This window comes from Capra hircus, chromosome 4, assembly GCF_001704415.2.
Source record: "Capra hircus breed San Clemente chromosome 4, ASM170441v1, whole genome shotgun sequence".
NCBI classification, from domain to species: domain Eukaryota; kingdom Metazoa; phylum Chordata; class Mammalia; order Artiodactyla; family Bovidae; genus Capra; species Capra hircus.
This window is the reverse complement of record NC_030811.1, coordinates 103,757,798-103,773,582: the sequence shown is the minus strand read 5'-3', so window position 1 is coordinate 103,773,582 and position 15,785 is coordinate 103,757,798. Positions and strand designations below refer to the sequence as shown.

The window sequence follows — 15,785 nt, the reverse complement described above, 5'->3', positions numbered from 1 at the left end:
AGTTGGACATGACAAACAATTTGCACAGCACAAAGGATAACTAAGAGTTAGCTACGCAAATGGGAGGGGATGGAAAGGACTCTAGGATGGAGAAGCAGCCTTTGCAAGGGTCCTAACGTTGGAAGAGATGTCGACATGGTTGCTCAGTTGTGTGCAACTCTTTGTGACCCCATGGACTATAGCCTGCCAGGCTCCTCTGTCCATGGGGATTCTCCAGGCAAGAATACTGGAGTAGGCTGCTATTTTCTTCTCCAGGATATCTTCCCAATGCAGGAATTGAACCTGAATCTCCTGTATCTCAGGCAGATTCTTTACCATCTGAGCCCTGAAGTTGAAAGAAAGAGAACACATAAACAGAAAATGTCTGATGTGATCTGAACTCGGAGGACAAAGTGAAGAGAAGCCAAAAATGGAGCTAGAGATGTAGAAATATGTGGCATTGACCTAGACTCTTATCCAATCAGTTCAGTTCAGTTGCTCAGTCGTGTTCAACTCTTTGCAACTCCATGGACTGAAGCACTCCAGGCCTCCCTGTCCATCACCAACACCTGGAGTTTACTCAAACTCATGTCCATTGAGTTGGTGATGCCATCCAACCATCTCATCCTCTGTCATCCCCTTCTCCTCCCACCTTCAATCTTTCCTAGCATCAGGGTCTTTTCCAACACGTCAGTTCTTTACATCCAGTGGCCAAAGTATTCGAGCTTCAGCTTCAACATCAGTCCTTCCAATGAATATTCAAGACTGATTTCCTTTAGGATGGACTGATTGGATCTCCTTGCAGTCCAAAGGACTCTCAAGAGTCTTCTTTTCCAATAAATAAATATAAATACCATAACACCGAACATACCCTCTACAGGGAATCAAAGGCTCACAACAGCTTCTTTAGTTGGGTGATGACTTCGATAGTAGTTCTTTGAGCAAAGAACTTCTAGCAAAGATTAGGAGGGAGTTATTCCCTCCTAGTCTCTGCAGCTCGCAGAAGAGGTAGATCCCAGGGTCTGTGTCAGTCAGCAGGTACCATGAAGTTTCCTGGTTCATCTTCTTTCTTCAAGAGGTCTGCGACCCTTAGTGACACAATTCTGCCTGACTTCAGCACCAGGAAGAGAGACAGCTGTCAGATGTCCTAGCTGCGCCCTCTAGTGGCACCTGGAGTGTTACCCAGCTCTTTTAAAAAGGATAATTAAACTCCCTCTTGGAATCTGGACGTTTGCGTGTGACAAAATCGGGGAAAGGGGAGAGAGGAAATTCTGCTCTAACAGTCTGTCTGTCTTTCAATTCTCCTGTGATTCCCTCTGTCCGCAGTGTTCACAGCAGTTCACACTAATGCTGTGACAAGTCATTTTAAAGTACATTACAGGTCAAGGGGATCTCAGAGCTCTCCTTGCATACACACTTGCATCCAGCCTTCCTATTGTGACTTCTCTTACAGCATCCTCAGCCTCTTTGGACTCTGTTTGCTCTGTTCTCTCCATGACCCATCCGTCTCCTCCTGTAACATAATCTGGGTGAGCATCCTTCTTTGATTTAGTGAAACTTTCCACTTAATTCCCTTGGTAACAAAAAGAGCCAAGTCCTTTTCCTTTGGGAATCTAGGCATATCATTCAGTTTTACATCTGATCAACTCTAAAGGCACAGCACCTAAACCCAGAGGCCATCTTTTCCCTTGTGTGTGAGATCTCTTCGCCTAAGCATCCCTTTCCCTCAGCACTTGGGTCTTGGAGGTGAAATTCCACATGCTGGACTTTGAGAAGCTGGGAATAGACCAAAGTAAAATATAGCCCAGGCTCTTCGTGCATCTGCTTCCCACACTGGCTGTAATTGAATAAGAGATCTGCTTTTCCCAAATGCTAAGAGTCTTACCTGGCAGAAACAATGATCAAAGACTAGATGCTAATCTTCTCACCAGAGGGACTTTAGAAAAGAACAGATTGGTTTAAGACCTTTCAAGGGAATTGTTTTGTCATAGACATAGTGAGAAAGCTCGAAGTTCCCTCAGTCCGTGAGTTGGGTCCTCCCTGAGCTACACCCAAGTGCCATTGCGGGGCCTGTGGCTGTGGGCTGGATACTCTTTCCCACATCTTGCTGTGCCCAAGGCATGGTCTAAAGATACATATTTACTCAGTGTCGAAAGCTTTTACCTAACTCAAACTCCAGCATCACCATCCTGTGATAAAAGAGTGAGGGGTCAATTCTCTCTGTTCTCAGTGGATTCCACTTCAGGAAGTTGGGGATTTCCAGCTTACAGGGCTTTTACAGGAGTGTGGAGGGACTTTATTTCTAGGATCTGCGTGCCCTTTTGTATTTCTCAGTTGTCTTTCTGCCTTGTCCACTCAGTACTTGGGAAGCTCTGAGCAGTGTTCATGTGCTGGAGTCTGATAAGAAAGAGGCCCTAGAATAATTCTGGAGTAAATTTGGATCTAAATGGTACCAGGATGATATTCCACTGTAACTAGTCTCTATCGCTTTCTTTATATAATGGCTTCTTCCTCCGTCTATTAGAAGATTTTCAGATCAACCTCTGGATAATCAAAGGGTGTTGAGTAGAATATTGTCTCAAAACATCAAAGTGATTATTTCATCAGGATTTTGAGCTTCAGTTGGATAAAGTGAACTATGATTACTACTCAGTCTGTTCTCGAATACCAGTGCTGTATTTGGGAACATATGTATGTATAGGTCACTGGAAATGGCATTGAAATGTGAGTCAGTCTTTCCTCATTTGGTCCATTTTAGAGAGGTCTGTACCTTGTTTGACTTTAAGAAGCAAGAAGCATCCTAAAACTTCCATGTTACATGCCTTATTATGGACAATCACTCACATTAGCCTCCAGTTCAGATCGAAAGACCCTGTATTTAACACAATTATTCCTACATATGCAATATTTGTCTTTTCTTTAAAGACAGCTAGATTTACTGATAAATTAAAACCTCTTTATAGATAATGAGAAAATAACACTGAAGTGGCTTTGTTTCAGCCAAGAAATAGCTTTTCAACATGTTATTTTAAATGTTTTGTTTATTATTATGACCAGGTACCCAGGGTTCCTCACATGGGATATTCCTTATACATTTTAAATGGACATATTATAAAATACTAAACAAAGAAGTAACTTTTGCAATGCAAAGCTGGGTAAGGTAATCTGCAATTAAGTTTTGAGAGAATGGGTTAAGTAGGGTTATAGAGAATATAATTTTTAATTTCTCATCAATGTTAATGTGTCTATATGTCAAAACTTATATGTGTATCTATATAAAGTGTGCAGAAGGGAAGAGACAATATTTTTGTAAGATGAAAAATTCTGTTTCTCAGCAGCAGAAACAATAGTTCATGGCTCTTCTCAAGGCATGCTTTTCCCCTTGCAAGTAAAGAAACAAAAACATTTCCAAGATAATTTTCATGAGAGGACCTAAAGGGGGAAAAATCAAAAGGAAAACTAATTTTCATAGTTACACAAACTTGCGAGGTGCTCAATGACCCATGACTTAGATCCAGTCTCCGATACAATAATTTGAAGGGACTTGTTGGTGTCCTATGTTAAAAGTGAACCATCCTGCATGGAATCATGAAAACTCATGGAATAACATGACTAAAATTCTTAGCCACTTTTTCAAACTCATAGAAACGTACCATGTTTCTAGTTTTTAAGGGTGATGTGGAATGTCCAGGCTGATCAATATATCTTCTCTTAATGTTATGCTAAAGATAAATTATTGCTTACATTTGCCAGCACTAAATTGTAACATACAGAATCAGTGTGATCTCCTCCCACCACCTACTGCTAAAGATGACCACAGGGATATTGCAATGATACTCATTTCCATCACAGTTTGTTTGGCCCACTTGAGCAAATGTAATGTCTCCAGTGAGAAGACGGAGTTATAATAGCAGGGTGCATTCTGAAAGCCTTGTTTTCCTTTTCTTTGGAGTTTCAGCGTGTTAGCTCTCAAGTGTTGAACTCATACTGTTTCCCCTATTTTTATTTCTGCTGCATATAAAATCATCTTTCTTCACAAAAACCCAGTGAGTGAGTTGTCGTCTCTATTTTCTAGTTGAAAAAGATCTGACGGTTCAGGTTATTGGTAACAGATTTTGGGTTTAGCCCTGCAATCTCTGACTGCAAAGCCTGTTTTCTTAGTTTCTGTGCAATACAGCCTCCAGCAACGACTACGCTAGGGGAGAGGCTTGGGGTTCTCCTGCTTTTCCACTGTTAATGCAGCGTGGCTGCTGCTGGATCGCTGCTTTGTAGCAGAAGGAAATGATGTATTTTTGATGTATTAAAATACTAACCCATTTCCTCTGGCTTATCACATATAATACAGGCACTCTGAGAATTGTCAGTGAAGTGTAGGCTCTAAATTTGTAAGAGAGAAACCTCTGTGGGCCGCGTGTTCTACCAAAATCGTGGTTGTGGCTAAAGAATCAATGAACCCTCCCTATTGAAACTAATGTAAGTAAGGATATAAACCGTGTATATAATTTATTGAGTGCTTACCCTATGCGAGGTAGTCCTTTCCTCAAGTTACAAAATGGAATAATACAGAAAAAAACATTCCCCAAAGGGGTTACAGTCCTTTTTGGGAACACTATGAAAAAGAGCCTAGCATGGCTGTGAATATCTGCATGCTTTTCCCTAAACTAGTTAAGAAAAGATCTGGAGAAAACACGAGCACATGTAGCTCACCTTGTGAGATATCACAATACCTGAAGTGGAAAAATATCCTCGCTTTTTTGGAGAAAGAGGAAAAAAAATCACAGAACAAAAGAAATTGAAAGATGAATGACTGTTCTGCCCAATGTAAGCCTATGGCCAGTAAAGACGTTTTTAGGCATAGACTACTCAGATAGCTTATCTCATGTGAACTCTTTTTAAAAGGATCACACACATCTATACAACCATAGAAATGAAAATCAGAAGAGGGATGAAGTTATCTGAAGCAATAATGAGCAGAAAAACCAATAGAAGGAAGGCTAAAAAAATGTCTGTGAAAGAATGTAATGATTAAGGATCTATCACAAAAGGTAACCCCAAATAGAAATATACATTTACATTCTAGAATTCTATTTCCTATTTAATAAAGATGATATACCTTTATGAACTAAGAGCTATGCCTCTCAAAGACATTGTTGATTGGAAAAAATACAAAATGCAAATCATAAAATACAACACTAGTGATGTAAATATTTACACAGGAAAAATAGTGAAAATGTTTAGGAACAATATACATCAAAAATTTGAGGTTTTATCTTTACAGAGAGAGGTGGGATTATAAGGGAGCAAGGGTTGATTATGAAGATAGGCTTTTAAATTTTGCTTCATAAATCCTCTAATGTTTAAATGCTTTGATAAACATATATTCATGTATAATTGTATATGATTAAAATAATTTTAAAAATAAAGGAAATACCCAGTGGAGTAATAAGCAGTAGCTCTTTCACTTACCAGCAGTAATCTTGAACAAGTTCTTCTCAAGCTTCCATATCTCTGCCTGTAAGTTGAAAATAACAACATTGTGTATGAGTCAGTGAATGAGTGTGTGTGTGTTTGTGGTTCAAATGAAGTGCAATGCCATATGTAAAATGCTAATTACAGTGTCTGAAGATAGTATGCCCTTAACCAATAGCAGTTGATAGTATGTGACATGTATTCAATGTAGCAAATCATAAACTGCCAAAACGAAGTTGTAATCATAGAGCAAGGTCGTTTTGTTGATTAGTTATTCACTGATGAGAGATATTGCTTAAGCATCAGGTTATCCAGAATTTTTGTTTGGCTTAAATATTCATACAGTTGACGAAATAAATACATGATTTTCAAAGTAATCTTGAGATAATTTATATTGAACAGTAGTAGACCAACAGTAAGTGTGAGGGCTGGTAGAAATGAAAAGGCACCTTATTGCTCTTTTATAAAAAGAGATACACAGACCACCTGGAGGTGCCTCTAGTTGGAGATGTATGTGTGAAAGAGGGACCTGTTTATATAAAATCTTGTAAGGCCAGGAGCATAGTTGAAGTGTTAGTGAAGTATCTCTTCCAAAAGTGACGTCTTTCAACAATATTTTAAAAGATAACCTATATTGACATTAGGATTATAAGCCTGTAATGAAAAGATGTTAGAGAAAGCAATGTGAGAGCATAGCCCTGAGAGATATAAAGGAGAAGCTAGACCAAGGTGTCTCAACTCTTTATATGCTTACACCCCCACCAGGCAAGAGCAGTCTCTTTTTTTCTAGCCCCCCACACAGGTCCTGCCCCAGACAAGCTCCCTTAATGTTAGATTCAAGCTCGGTCTTTGTTGGGTTGAAGAAAATGACCCTTGTCTTTGCACCTATTTTTGAATGTTGTCAAAAGAAACATGTGCTTTAATATGCATATTCCTAATCGTGGTAAGAGTCTTTATGATTCTCAGTGTTTCTAAAACAATGAGACAACTCACATAATTTGTGGAAATAGTATGATTGGACTAGTGAGTGGGTCAATTCCTTTGGAGTGGGTGTTGGCCATGTCTGAAAATTTTTATTTTTGAGGCATTGGCCACTTTAAAAAGTTAATTAATTTATTTTAATTGGAGGCTAATTACTTTACAATACTGTGGTGGTTTTCACCATACATTGACATGAATCAGCCACGGGTGTACATGTGTCCCCCATCCCGAACCCCCCTTCCACCTCCCTCCCCATCCCATCCCTCTGCGTTCTCCCAGTGCACCGGCTTTGAGTGCCCTGTTTCAAGCATCAAACTTGGACTGGTGATTCACTTATGGTAATATACATGTTTCAATGCTATTCTCTCAAGTCATCCCACCCTTGCCCTCTTCCACAGAGTCCAAAAGTCTGTTCTTTATATCTGTGTCTCTTTTGCTGTCTCATATATAGGGTCATCATCACCATCTTTCTAAATTCCATATATATGCATTAATATACTGTATTCGTGTTTTTCTTTCTGACTTACCTCACTCTGTATAATAGGCTCCAGTTTCATCCACTTCATTAGAACTGATTTAAATGTGGTCACTTTTGACTTGGAAAATTATATTCAGTTAGGAAGTATCTTTAGTGCTTTCACTGTTATAGAAAAAATGACTCTTTGTAGAAAAAAGTTCACAGTGCATTGCCTTTTTGGAATTGAGTTAGTTAGCAATTGTCAGATTTTTCTTTTGGGCTCATTTTATGCCATAGTCTTCACCACCTCTGTCAACATTCTGATATACTGATGTGAAAGGACCTTTAGGTGACTTTTCAAAAGGAACTCTTCTCTTTTGTTTGTAAAATCAATGATAGAAGGTGTTCTGAGTCTAAGTTGTTTTTTAATATATTGTTTATTCAGTAAGGCTCAAAATCTATTTCAATTTTATGTGTACATTTATGTGTTTCAAAAATGAAAATTCTTCATATGTAAAGCAATATAACAGAGTGAGAAAGCCAAGAATTCTTGATTGCATCTGGGAGCAGATGTATTAAGATAGCTGCACTTCTTTTTCATCTTACATCATTTCTCTACCACCACTAACACTTGCTTCAAGAAGGTCTTTAGTAGTTAATTTAAAAGTCTGGAGACTTCTTTTCAAGTGTTTATATACATTTTTAACTTGTTACTTTTGTATTTCTTACAGATGCAAGAAAATTCATTAATTCTCAACTTTTTCACATTCCTGCTTAGCCAGTATATATCATCAAATTAAGTTAATCCTGCCCCTGAAATATCTTTTATATCCATTTTTTTCTTTCTCTTTTTCTCTGCCATTGCCTTGGTTCAGACTCATTTACTTTCTCAAAAGGAGTGTTATAATTTGTTATTTAACTAATTATTCCCTCAAGCTTTCTCCCTACCAAACTACCTTTCAATGTCCAGTCAGTGATTCTTTTAGAGCCAGGATGACCTAATTAAAAACAAAATAAGACAAAATTTAAGGACTCCTCATTATCTATAAGATTAATTTTAAATATCTTCATAAATTGACCCTAGAAACTTCACAATTTGACCCTAGCCTACCTGCTTTGAAGCAAAAAGCAAAGGAGAAAAGGAAAGATATACCCACTTGAATCCAGAGTTCCAAAGAACAGCAATAGGAGATAAGAAAGAGAGATAAGAAAGCCTTCCTCAGCTATCAATTCAAAGAAATAGAGGAAAACAATAGAATGGGAAAGACTAGAGATCTCTTCAAGAAAATTAGAGATACCAAGGAAACTTTTCATGTAAAGATGGAGTCAATAAAGGACAGAAATGGTATGGACCTAACAGAAACAGAAGGTATTAAGAAGAGGTGGCAAGGATACATGGAAGAATTGTACAAAAAAGATCTTCATGACCCCGATAATCACAATGGTGTGATCACTCACCTAGAGCCAGACATCCTGGAATGTGAAGTCAAGTGGGCCTTAGGAAGCATCACTATGAACAAAGCTAGTGGAGGTGATGGAATTCCAGTAGAGCTGTTTCAAATCCTGAAAGATGATGCTGTGAAAGTGCTGCACTCAATATGCCAGCACATTTGGAAAACAGCAGTGGCCAGAGGGCTGGAAAAGGTCAGTTTTCATTCTGATTCCAAAGAAAGGCAATGCCAAAGAATGCGCAAACTACCACACAATTGCACTCATCTCACATGCTAGTAAAGGAATGCTCAAAATTCTCCAAGCCAGGCTTCAGCAATACATGAACCGTGATGTTCCTGATGTTCAAGCTGGTTTTAGAAAAGGTAGAGGAACCAGAGATCAAATTACCAACATCCGATGGATCATCAGAAAAGCAAGAGAGTTCCAGAAAAACATCTATTTCTGATTTATTGATTATGCCAAAGCCTTTGACTGTGTGGATCACAATAAATTGTGGAAAATTCTGAAAGAGATGGGAATACCAGACCACCTAACCTGCCTCTTGAGACATCTGTATGCAGGTCAGGAAGCAACAGTTAGAACTGGACATGGAACAACAGACTGGTTCCAAATAGGAAAAGGAGTACATCAAGGCTGTATATTGTCACCCTGCTTATTTAACTTATATGCAGAGTATATCATGAGAAACGCTGGGCTGGATGAAGCACAAGCTGGAATCAAGATTGCCAAGAGAAATATTAATAACCTCAGATATGCAGATGACACCACCCTTATGACAGAAAGTGAAGAAGAACTAAACAGCCTCATGATAAAACTAAAAGAGGAGATTGAAAAAATTGCCTTAAAGCTCACCATTCAGAAAACTAAAATCATGGCATCTGGTCCCATCACTTCATGGGAAATAGATGGGGAAACAGTGGAAACAGTGGCTGACTTTATTTTTGGGGGTCTCCAAAAATCTCTGCAGATTGTAATTGCAGCCATGAAGTTAAAAGACACTTACTCCTTGGAAGGAAAGTTATGACAAACCTAGACAGCATATTAAAAAGCAGAGACATTACTTTGTAAACAAAGGTCCATCTGGTCAAGGCTATGGTTTTTCCTGTAGTCATGTATGGATGTGAGAGTTGGACTGTGAAGAAAGCTGAGCACCAAAGAATTGACGCTTTTGAACTATGGTGTTGGAGAAGACTCTCGAGAGTCCCTTGGACTGCAAGGAGATCCAGCCAGTCCATCCTAAAGGAGATCACTCCTGGGTGTTCATTGGAAGGACTGATGCTGAAGCTGAAACTCCAATACTTTGGTTACCTGATGTGAAGAACTGACTCATTGGTAAAGACCCTGATGCTGGGAAAGATTGAGGGCAGGGGGAGAAGGGGATGACAGAGAATGAGATGGTTGGATGGCATCACCAACTCAGTGGACATGAGTTTGGGTAAACTGCAGGAGTTGGTGATGGACAGGGAGGACTGAAGTGCTGCAGTTCATGGAGTCACAAAGAGTTGGACACAACTGAGCGACTCAACTGAGCTGACCTGACCTTCTTTGTGTTCTGCCAACATCTTGCAACTTCTGTTTATCCTTCCTGTCAATTTTTCCTGAAGTTCAGAGATAAGGAACTATTTTCCATTCTTACATTTGACATGTTCTTTTTCAACTTTTTACTTTTGCGTAGTATGTTCCTTATACTTAGAAGAGCTTCTTTAGCCTGTTCATTATCTGTTGAAGTCCTAAACCTTTTTTTTTTAATCTCCCAGATCTGAGTATAATCTCCTCTGTTGTATATTCTCTACCTTTTAACTTTGACCCTAAGAATATTGTACATTGTGTTGGTCACATCACTATACTCTTTGCTCAACTGATCTCACTATTAGATTGTAAACATCTTGTAAGAAAAAACCACATCTCATTTGCCTTTATATTCCTGTTATTTTACTCAATATTACCAGAATCACTTAGTTATTGAATTAATAAAGCAAGATGAATCATGGACCCTTCCTGATTTTTCATGACTGAAACTCTCCTAGACATTGCCTTGCTTCTCTCCTAGCCTAAATGAAAGGGAGAGGAAAGGAGAATGATATCAAGGCAGCGCTGGTGATTATAGCCTACTTTGATTCTGTACCCAAACTCAGACGTTGCAGAGGCCTCTTGACTGCACCACTAGAAGCCTTTCACATAGCACCATTGAGAGCTAATAAATTCATTGCATTTGGTCCTTGAACAGTTTAATAGCTAAAGTTCTGCTCATGTTTTATTCATCTGAATTTTGCTAACTACCCAATTTGTCTGTTTTTAGGTTGTGGTAGCAGCCTAAATACTTTGGAAAGTATATATGTGCGTGCTTAGCTACTTTGGAGTTCCCTGGTGGCTCAGATGTTAAAGAATCTGCCTGTAGTACAGGCAACCTGGGTTCCATTGTTGGGTCAGGAAAATCCCCTGGAGAAGGAAATGGCAACCCACTCTAGTATTCTTGCCTGGGAAATACCATGGACAGAAGAGCCTGGTGGGTGCGCTGTGGTCCATGGGGTGGCAAAGAGTCGAAAACTACTGAGAGATTAATATGTTCACTTTCTTAGTCGCTTCAGTCATATCCAACTCTTTGTGACCCTATGGACTGTAGCCTGCCCCCCGCCCATCCAGGTTCCTCAGCCCATGGGCTTCTCCAGGCAAGAATAATGGAGTGGGTTGCCATGCCCTCCTCCAGGGGATCTTCCCAACCCAGGGATCAAATCTGCCTCTTACAACTCCTACACTGGCAGGCAGGTTCTTTACCACTGTGCCACCTGGGCATTATATATATATGTATACATATATATATATATACATGTTTAAATGGTTTGCTTTAGGTTTTTGGGTATGTATTAATAAAAGGGAGATTTTCTTATAAAGATATCCTTGCTCTCAGATCCTATTGTCTGTTATTCATTTACATAAAATATTACCCTTGGAATTCAGAGGTAAATTGTTTGAGGATGGTAATAGTTAGAAACACTGATGCTGAACACTCATCGTGTCCAGGTACTGTCCTTCCGTGCTTTTAATGGACTGTCCAGGTTAATTCTTCAAACAGCCATGTGAGGAAAAGGGATATCATTTTTCTACTCTGTGGAAGAGAAATACAGAAATGTACACAAGTCAAGCAACTGGCCCAGATCATACAGCTGTGAAGGATCATAGCCTGCATTGGGATTCAGAGTGTCTGACTCCAGAGATTGCACTCATAATTACTACAGCTGTGGAGAGTATAATTTAGATGTAAATTTCTATTCTGCCTGAAAATCAGAGGTTGTTCTGCTGTCAGAATCTTAGTATCCTGTTAAATAGATTCATTTTTTTTTCCCCTTGAAACCTGCCACGTCCTTTTTTTTTTTTTTCTTCTTTCTCTTTTACTCCCTATATTCTGCTGGTAAATGCACTCTAAGTCCCTTTCACTTCTTCTTTAGGACAGTTTCATTACTGCTTCATGAGCCAGTGCACCATGGATTCATCTCATTATACTCTCTCTCCTTGATGGACTATGTTGTTGCTGAGATACAAGTGCCAAGCCATTATCAAATACATTTATTCTTTTTGCCACCCAAAGAATGGGAGATTATCTGTGTAATTTGAGAGACTGGGATATGTATTTCTTTCTTTTATACTAAGAATATAGAGGCTACAGTAAGAACAAAGACAACAGAATTAGGCAAATACAGATTTGGATGTTTGACCAATCAATTAGATTCCGTCGAAACAAAACAAATACACAGGCCAAAATAAACTCTAAAATCAAAAGGTCTGTACTACTCTTATCAATTAGCATTTGTTTTACTAGATCACATTTAAATCTGTTAATGGAAAAATTATCTCATACAGTATGTTTCTTGCCAATAATAGGTGATCATTAACAAGTTATTTTGTTTTGACCAGAAAAAAATATTCTAGATTCTCCCTGCAAAACTAACTTTTCTTATGTGACTGTGGCATGGACTACCAAAAGTCTGTAGAATGTCAGTTGATATATTTCTGAGAATCCTACCATTTTAAAGCTTATGGTGATTTCAAAGTAAAAAAGTAACATAATCCTGTGTAAAATTTTATTTTAAAAGTGTTTGGATTTTGGCACTGAGAAGCAATTCAAACGTAAATCACACTAAGGTGCTGCTTTGCTGTATTCATGTTATGTGGCCCTTTTCAAAGTCAATGTTTTTATATAGTCTTTCTGTCATATTTAATGGTTTTTCTCCACCTCCTCTCTCCCATCGTTGTATAAAAATAGCAGTGATATTCAATCACAGCTTAGTAAGCATTGGCCACGTGCTGAAGGTACTTGAATCCCCAGCCACTGAAAGCGGGCTTGAATCTGTGTTACGTGTTCTCAGATACAGGGTTGTAAACACCATTTTTCTGTTCCATTTTCAGGTCACATGTGCCAATTTAACAAACGGTGGGAAGTCAGAACTTCTAAAATCAGGAGGCAGCAAATCCACACTAAAGCACATATGGACAGAAAGCAGCAAAGACTTGTCTATCAGCCGACTCCTGTCACAGACTTTTCGTGGCAAAGAGAATGATACAGATTTAGACCTGCGATATGACACCCCAGAACCTTATTCTGAGCAAGACCTCTGGGACTGGTTGAGGAACTCCACAGACCTTCAAGAGCCCCGGCCCAGGGCCAAGCGAAGGCCCATTGTTAAGACGGGCAAGTTTAAGAAAATGTTTGGATGGGGTGATTTTCATTCCAACATCAAAACAGTGAAGCTAAACCTATTGATAACTGGGAAAATTGTCGATCATGGCAATGGGACGTTTAGTGTTTATTTCAGGCACAATTCCACTGGTCAAGGGAATGTATCTGTCAGCTTGGTACCCCCTACGAAAATAGTGGAATTCGACTTGGCACAACAAACCGTGATTGATGCCAAAGATTCCAAGTCCTTTAACTGCCGCATTGAGTACGAAAAGGTTGACAAGGCTACCAAGAACACACTCTGCAACTATGACCCTTCAAAAACCTGTTACCAGGAGCAGACGCAAAGTCACGTGTCCTGGCTCTGCTCCAAGCCCTTTAAGGTGATCTGTATTTACATTTCCTTTTATAGTACAGATTATAAACTAGTACAGAAAGTGTGCCCCGACTACAACTACCACAGTGACACACCTTACTTCCCCTCCGGATGAGGACGAACACGGGGTGAGACTGAGGCCTGAGGAATTCCAGGTCACATGACAGGGCTGTCGCCTCAAGAAGAAGGTCCCATCTGTTGCCTGGAATGTGTCTACACTCTGCTGCTCTTGTCAACTGACTGCAAATAAATGCTCGTGGAAAACAACCTGATGTGATTTCTGCCCAGTCAGCTTCATCTCTTGGTATAGTCGCAAAATCACCACAGATTCTAAAGCCACACCTGAAGACACACTCTCACACATAGACGTACACCAACACACTCGCATACACATTTCAGCCGGCGTCTGTCATGATTCCTGTTGAGAGGGCTTTCATTGTCTGCCTCGTAATGGTTCAGGATAAACGATCATCAAGCAAAAGGATTAACTAGACAGTGAATGGTTTTTAGCACTTGCTGTTATGGAAATCTCTCTTTAATGTCTTGAGTACATGCTAATCAATAGTCCCCACTCATGCATTTCTACTGCTTGGAGTAGCTGTACTGGTAAATACTACTGTAGGAGTATAATGCTTGTTAAAATGGAAAAAAAAAATGTGTTTTTAAAACTCAGTATTCTTTATTTTATGAACACAACAAGTGTAGTAATTTTTTCCAGCATTCAGTAGGCACATTCAAGGTGATCCAAGATAGCTCTTTTTTCTATGGAGGGAGCCTGTTCTCAGTAAAGATGAGCAAACATTTGGAATTTACATGTGGGCAGACACTGGACTACAGCTTTCATCACCAGTCATTGGACTTTTGCAAAGTCGAGACCAGCTAAGGCTGCTTAAAACAAGTTCTGATCATTATATAAGAAGGGAAATGCCTGACAGACACCATGTAAGTTATAAGTGTCTGTCTTATCTTTACTAAACATATTGTAACAAATTCAATATCCTAGTCTTCATTTGTATGAATGGTTTGTATTGTACATAGTTTAACCAAGTGTAATTTGAGCTGCTTATTAATATTAACTTGTACTTGTCTCTCTGCTTGTTATTGGTTTAAAAAGAAAAAAAAAAAGGATATGAGGAATCCATTCTATCGACGTAGCTGTGAACTCCATTAAAAAGACAAACTTAATGTACAAAGCATTTATTCAGCTCAAGTATTGTTGAAACCTATGCATATACAACATTACAGTCTGTCTGTATTTAGATATTTTATTTCTGGACAAAATGAAATGTACATAAAAATAAAATGCTTAAAGTTGAGTTTCAATACGTACTTGTGTAAGATGGTGATTTAAATGGTTCTGACAAGAAGAATGTGCTGGAAGACGCTCATGGTTTTGCATCTCATGTCTCTAAATTTGTATAGGACTATCTAAATTGTTCTTAGTTACCTAGTCAAAACAACTTAGGAGTCTCAGTCTCAAGCCTGGGAAACAGTTGTGGCATTCAGTATTACACACATTTTTGGTTGTTGTCATGTTAGTTGTTCAAGAATACCAAAAAAATCAAAGAGCATAAAGAGATAATTGAGGTCTCCTGAATTAATTATAGCTAGTTGTGTTTTAATTTTCCTGTAAAGCATCTTTATTTAGTAGGATGTTTAGAAGGTATTTTTTTTTCTTAAAAGAAAGCCAAGGGGTCTGAAGATTGTGGCTGATTTCCCCTGATTCATATCAGCTCAACTGAGGAAATGACAACAGTAGTGGAGGGCTTCGACGCTCAGTTTACGTATAGCAAAAGGGATCAATTTATGTGTAAAGGATTATTTTTGGACCTTAAACTTTATTTTAAAAAAGTAATTATGGTATACAATCCCAGCATAATAAACAGAAGAAGAAATACGTTAAGGTAATACCCCATATTTAAGGTCACGAACTGGGGATTGGGATATGAAAAGTCTCAAAGGTTAACCAAAGAAGTCAAATTAAGAACATTCACTCATTCTCATCTTCCCTTCATGCTACAGAGGAATAAGTATGTTTCATATAGAAAATGATACAAGTACTCCAGGGAACCCCATACTATAGAGTTCTAAAGCAAGAACTCCGTAACTGGTTTGACTAAAGAGAGCCTTCAATTGCCAGTTAAAGGCAAATCATTCTGTTCAATGTCCATCACCCAAATCCCTCCAATATAGCTAGACAACCATTTATATCAATGCATCAATTAATTTGCCATGGGATTTAGAAGCTAATGTTAGAACAGACTTCCCTGGTGTGATTGGCAAGAAGAGCTTCTTGAGTCCCAGGTGCATAACATATCTTCCACAGATAAATCTTACTATTCAGGGGTTTATTTATCAAAATGATCATTTATGAGTTAACTCTCTCTTAACAAAAA

The 15,785-nt window shown here is 38.7% G+C and overlaps 1 protein-coding gene across 1 annotated transcript in view; it reads left to right on the top strand.

Annotated features, from left to right (window-relative positions):
* Positions 1–14,714, top strand: part of NXPH1 (neurexophilin 1) — a 363,669-nt gene extending 348,955 nt beyond the window's left edge. Inside the window, exon 3 of the mRNA XM_005678972.3 lies at positions 12,743–14,714. Coding sequence (XP_005679029.2) covers positions 12,743–13,504 — 762 coding nt within the window. The 3' untranslated portion in view covers positions 13,505–14,714. The remainder of the gene's footprint in view (positions 1–12,742) is intronic.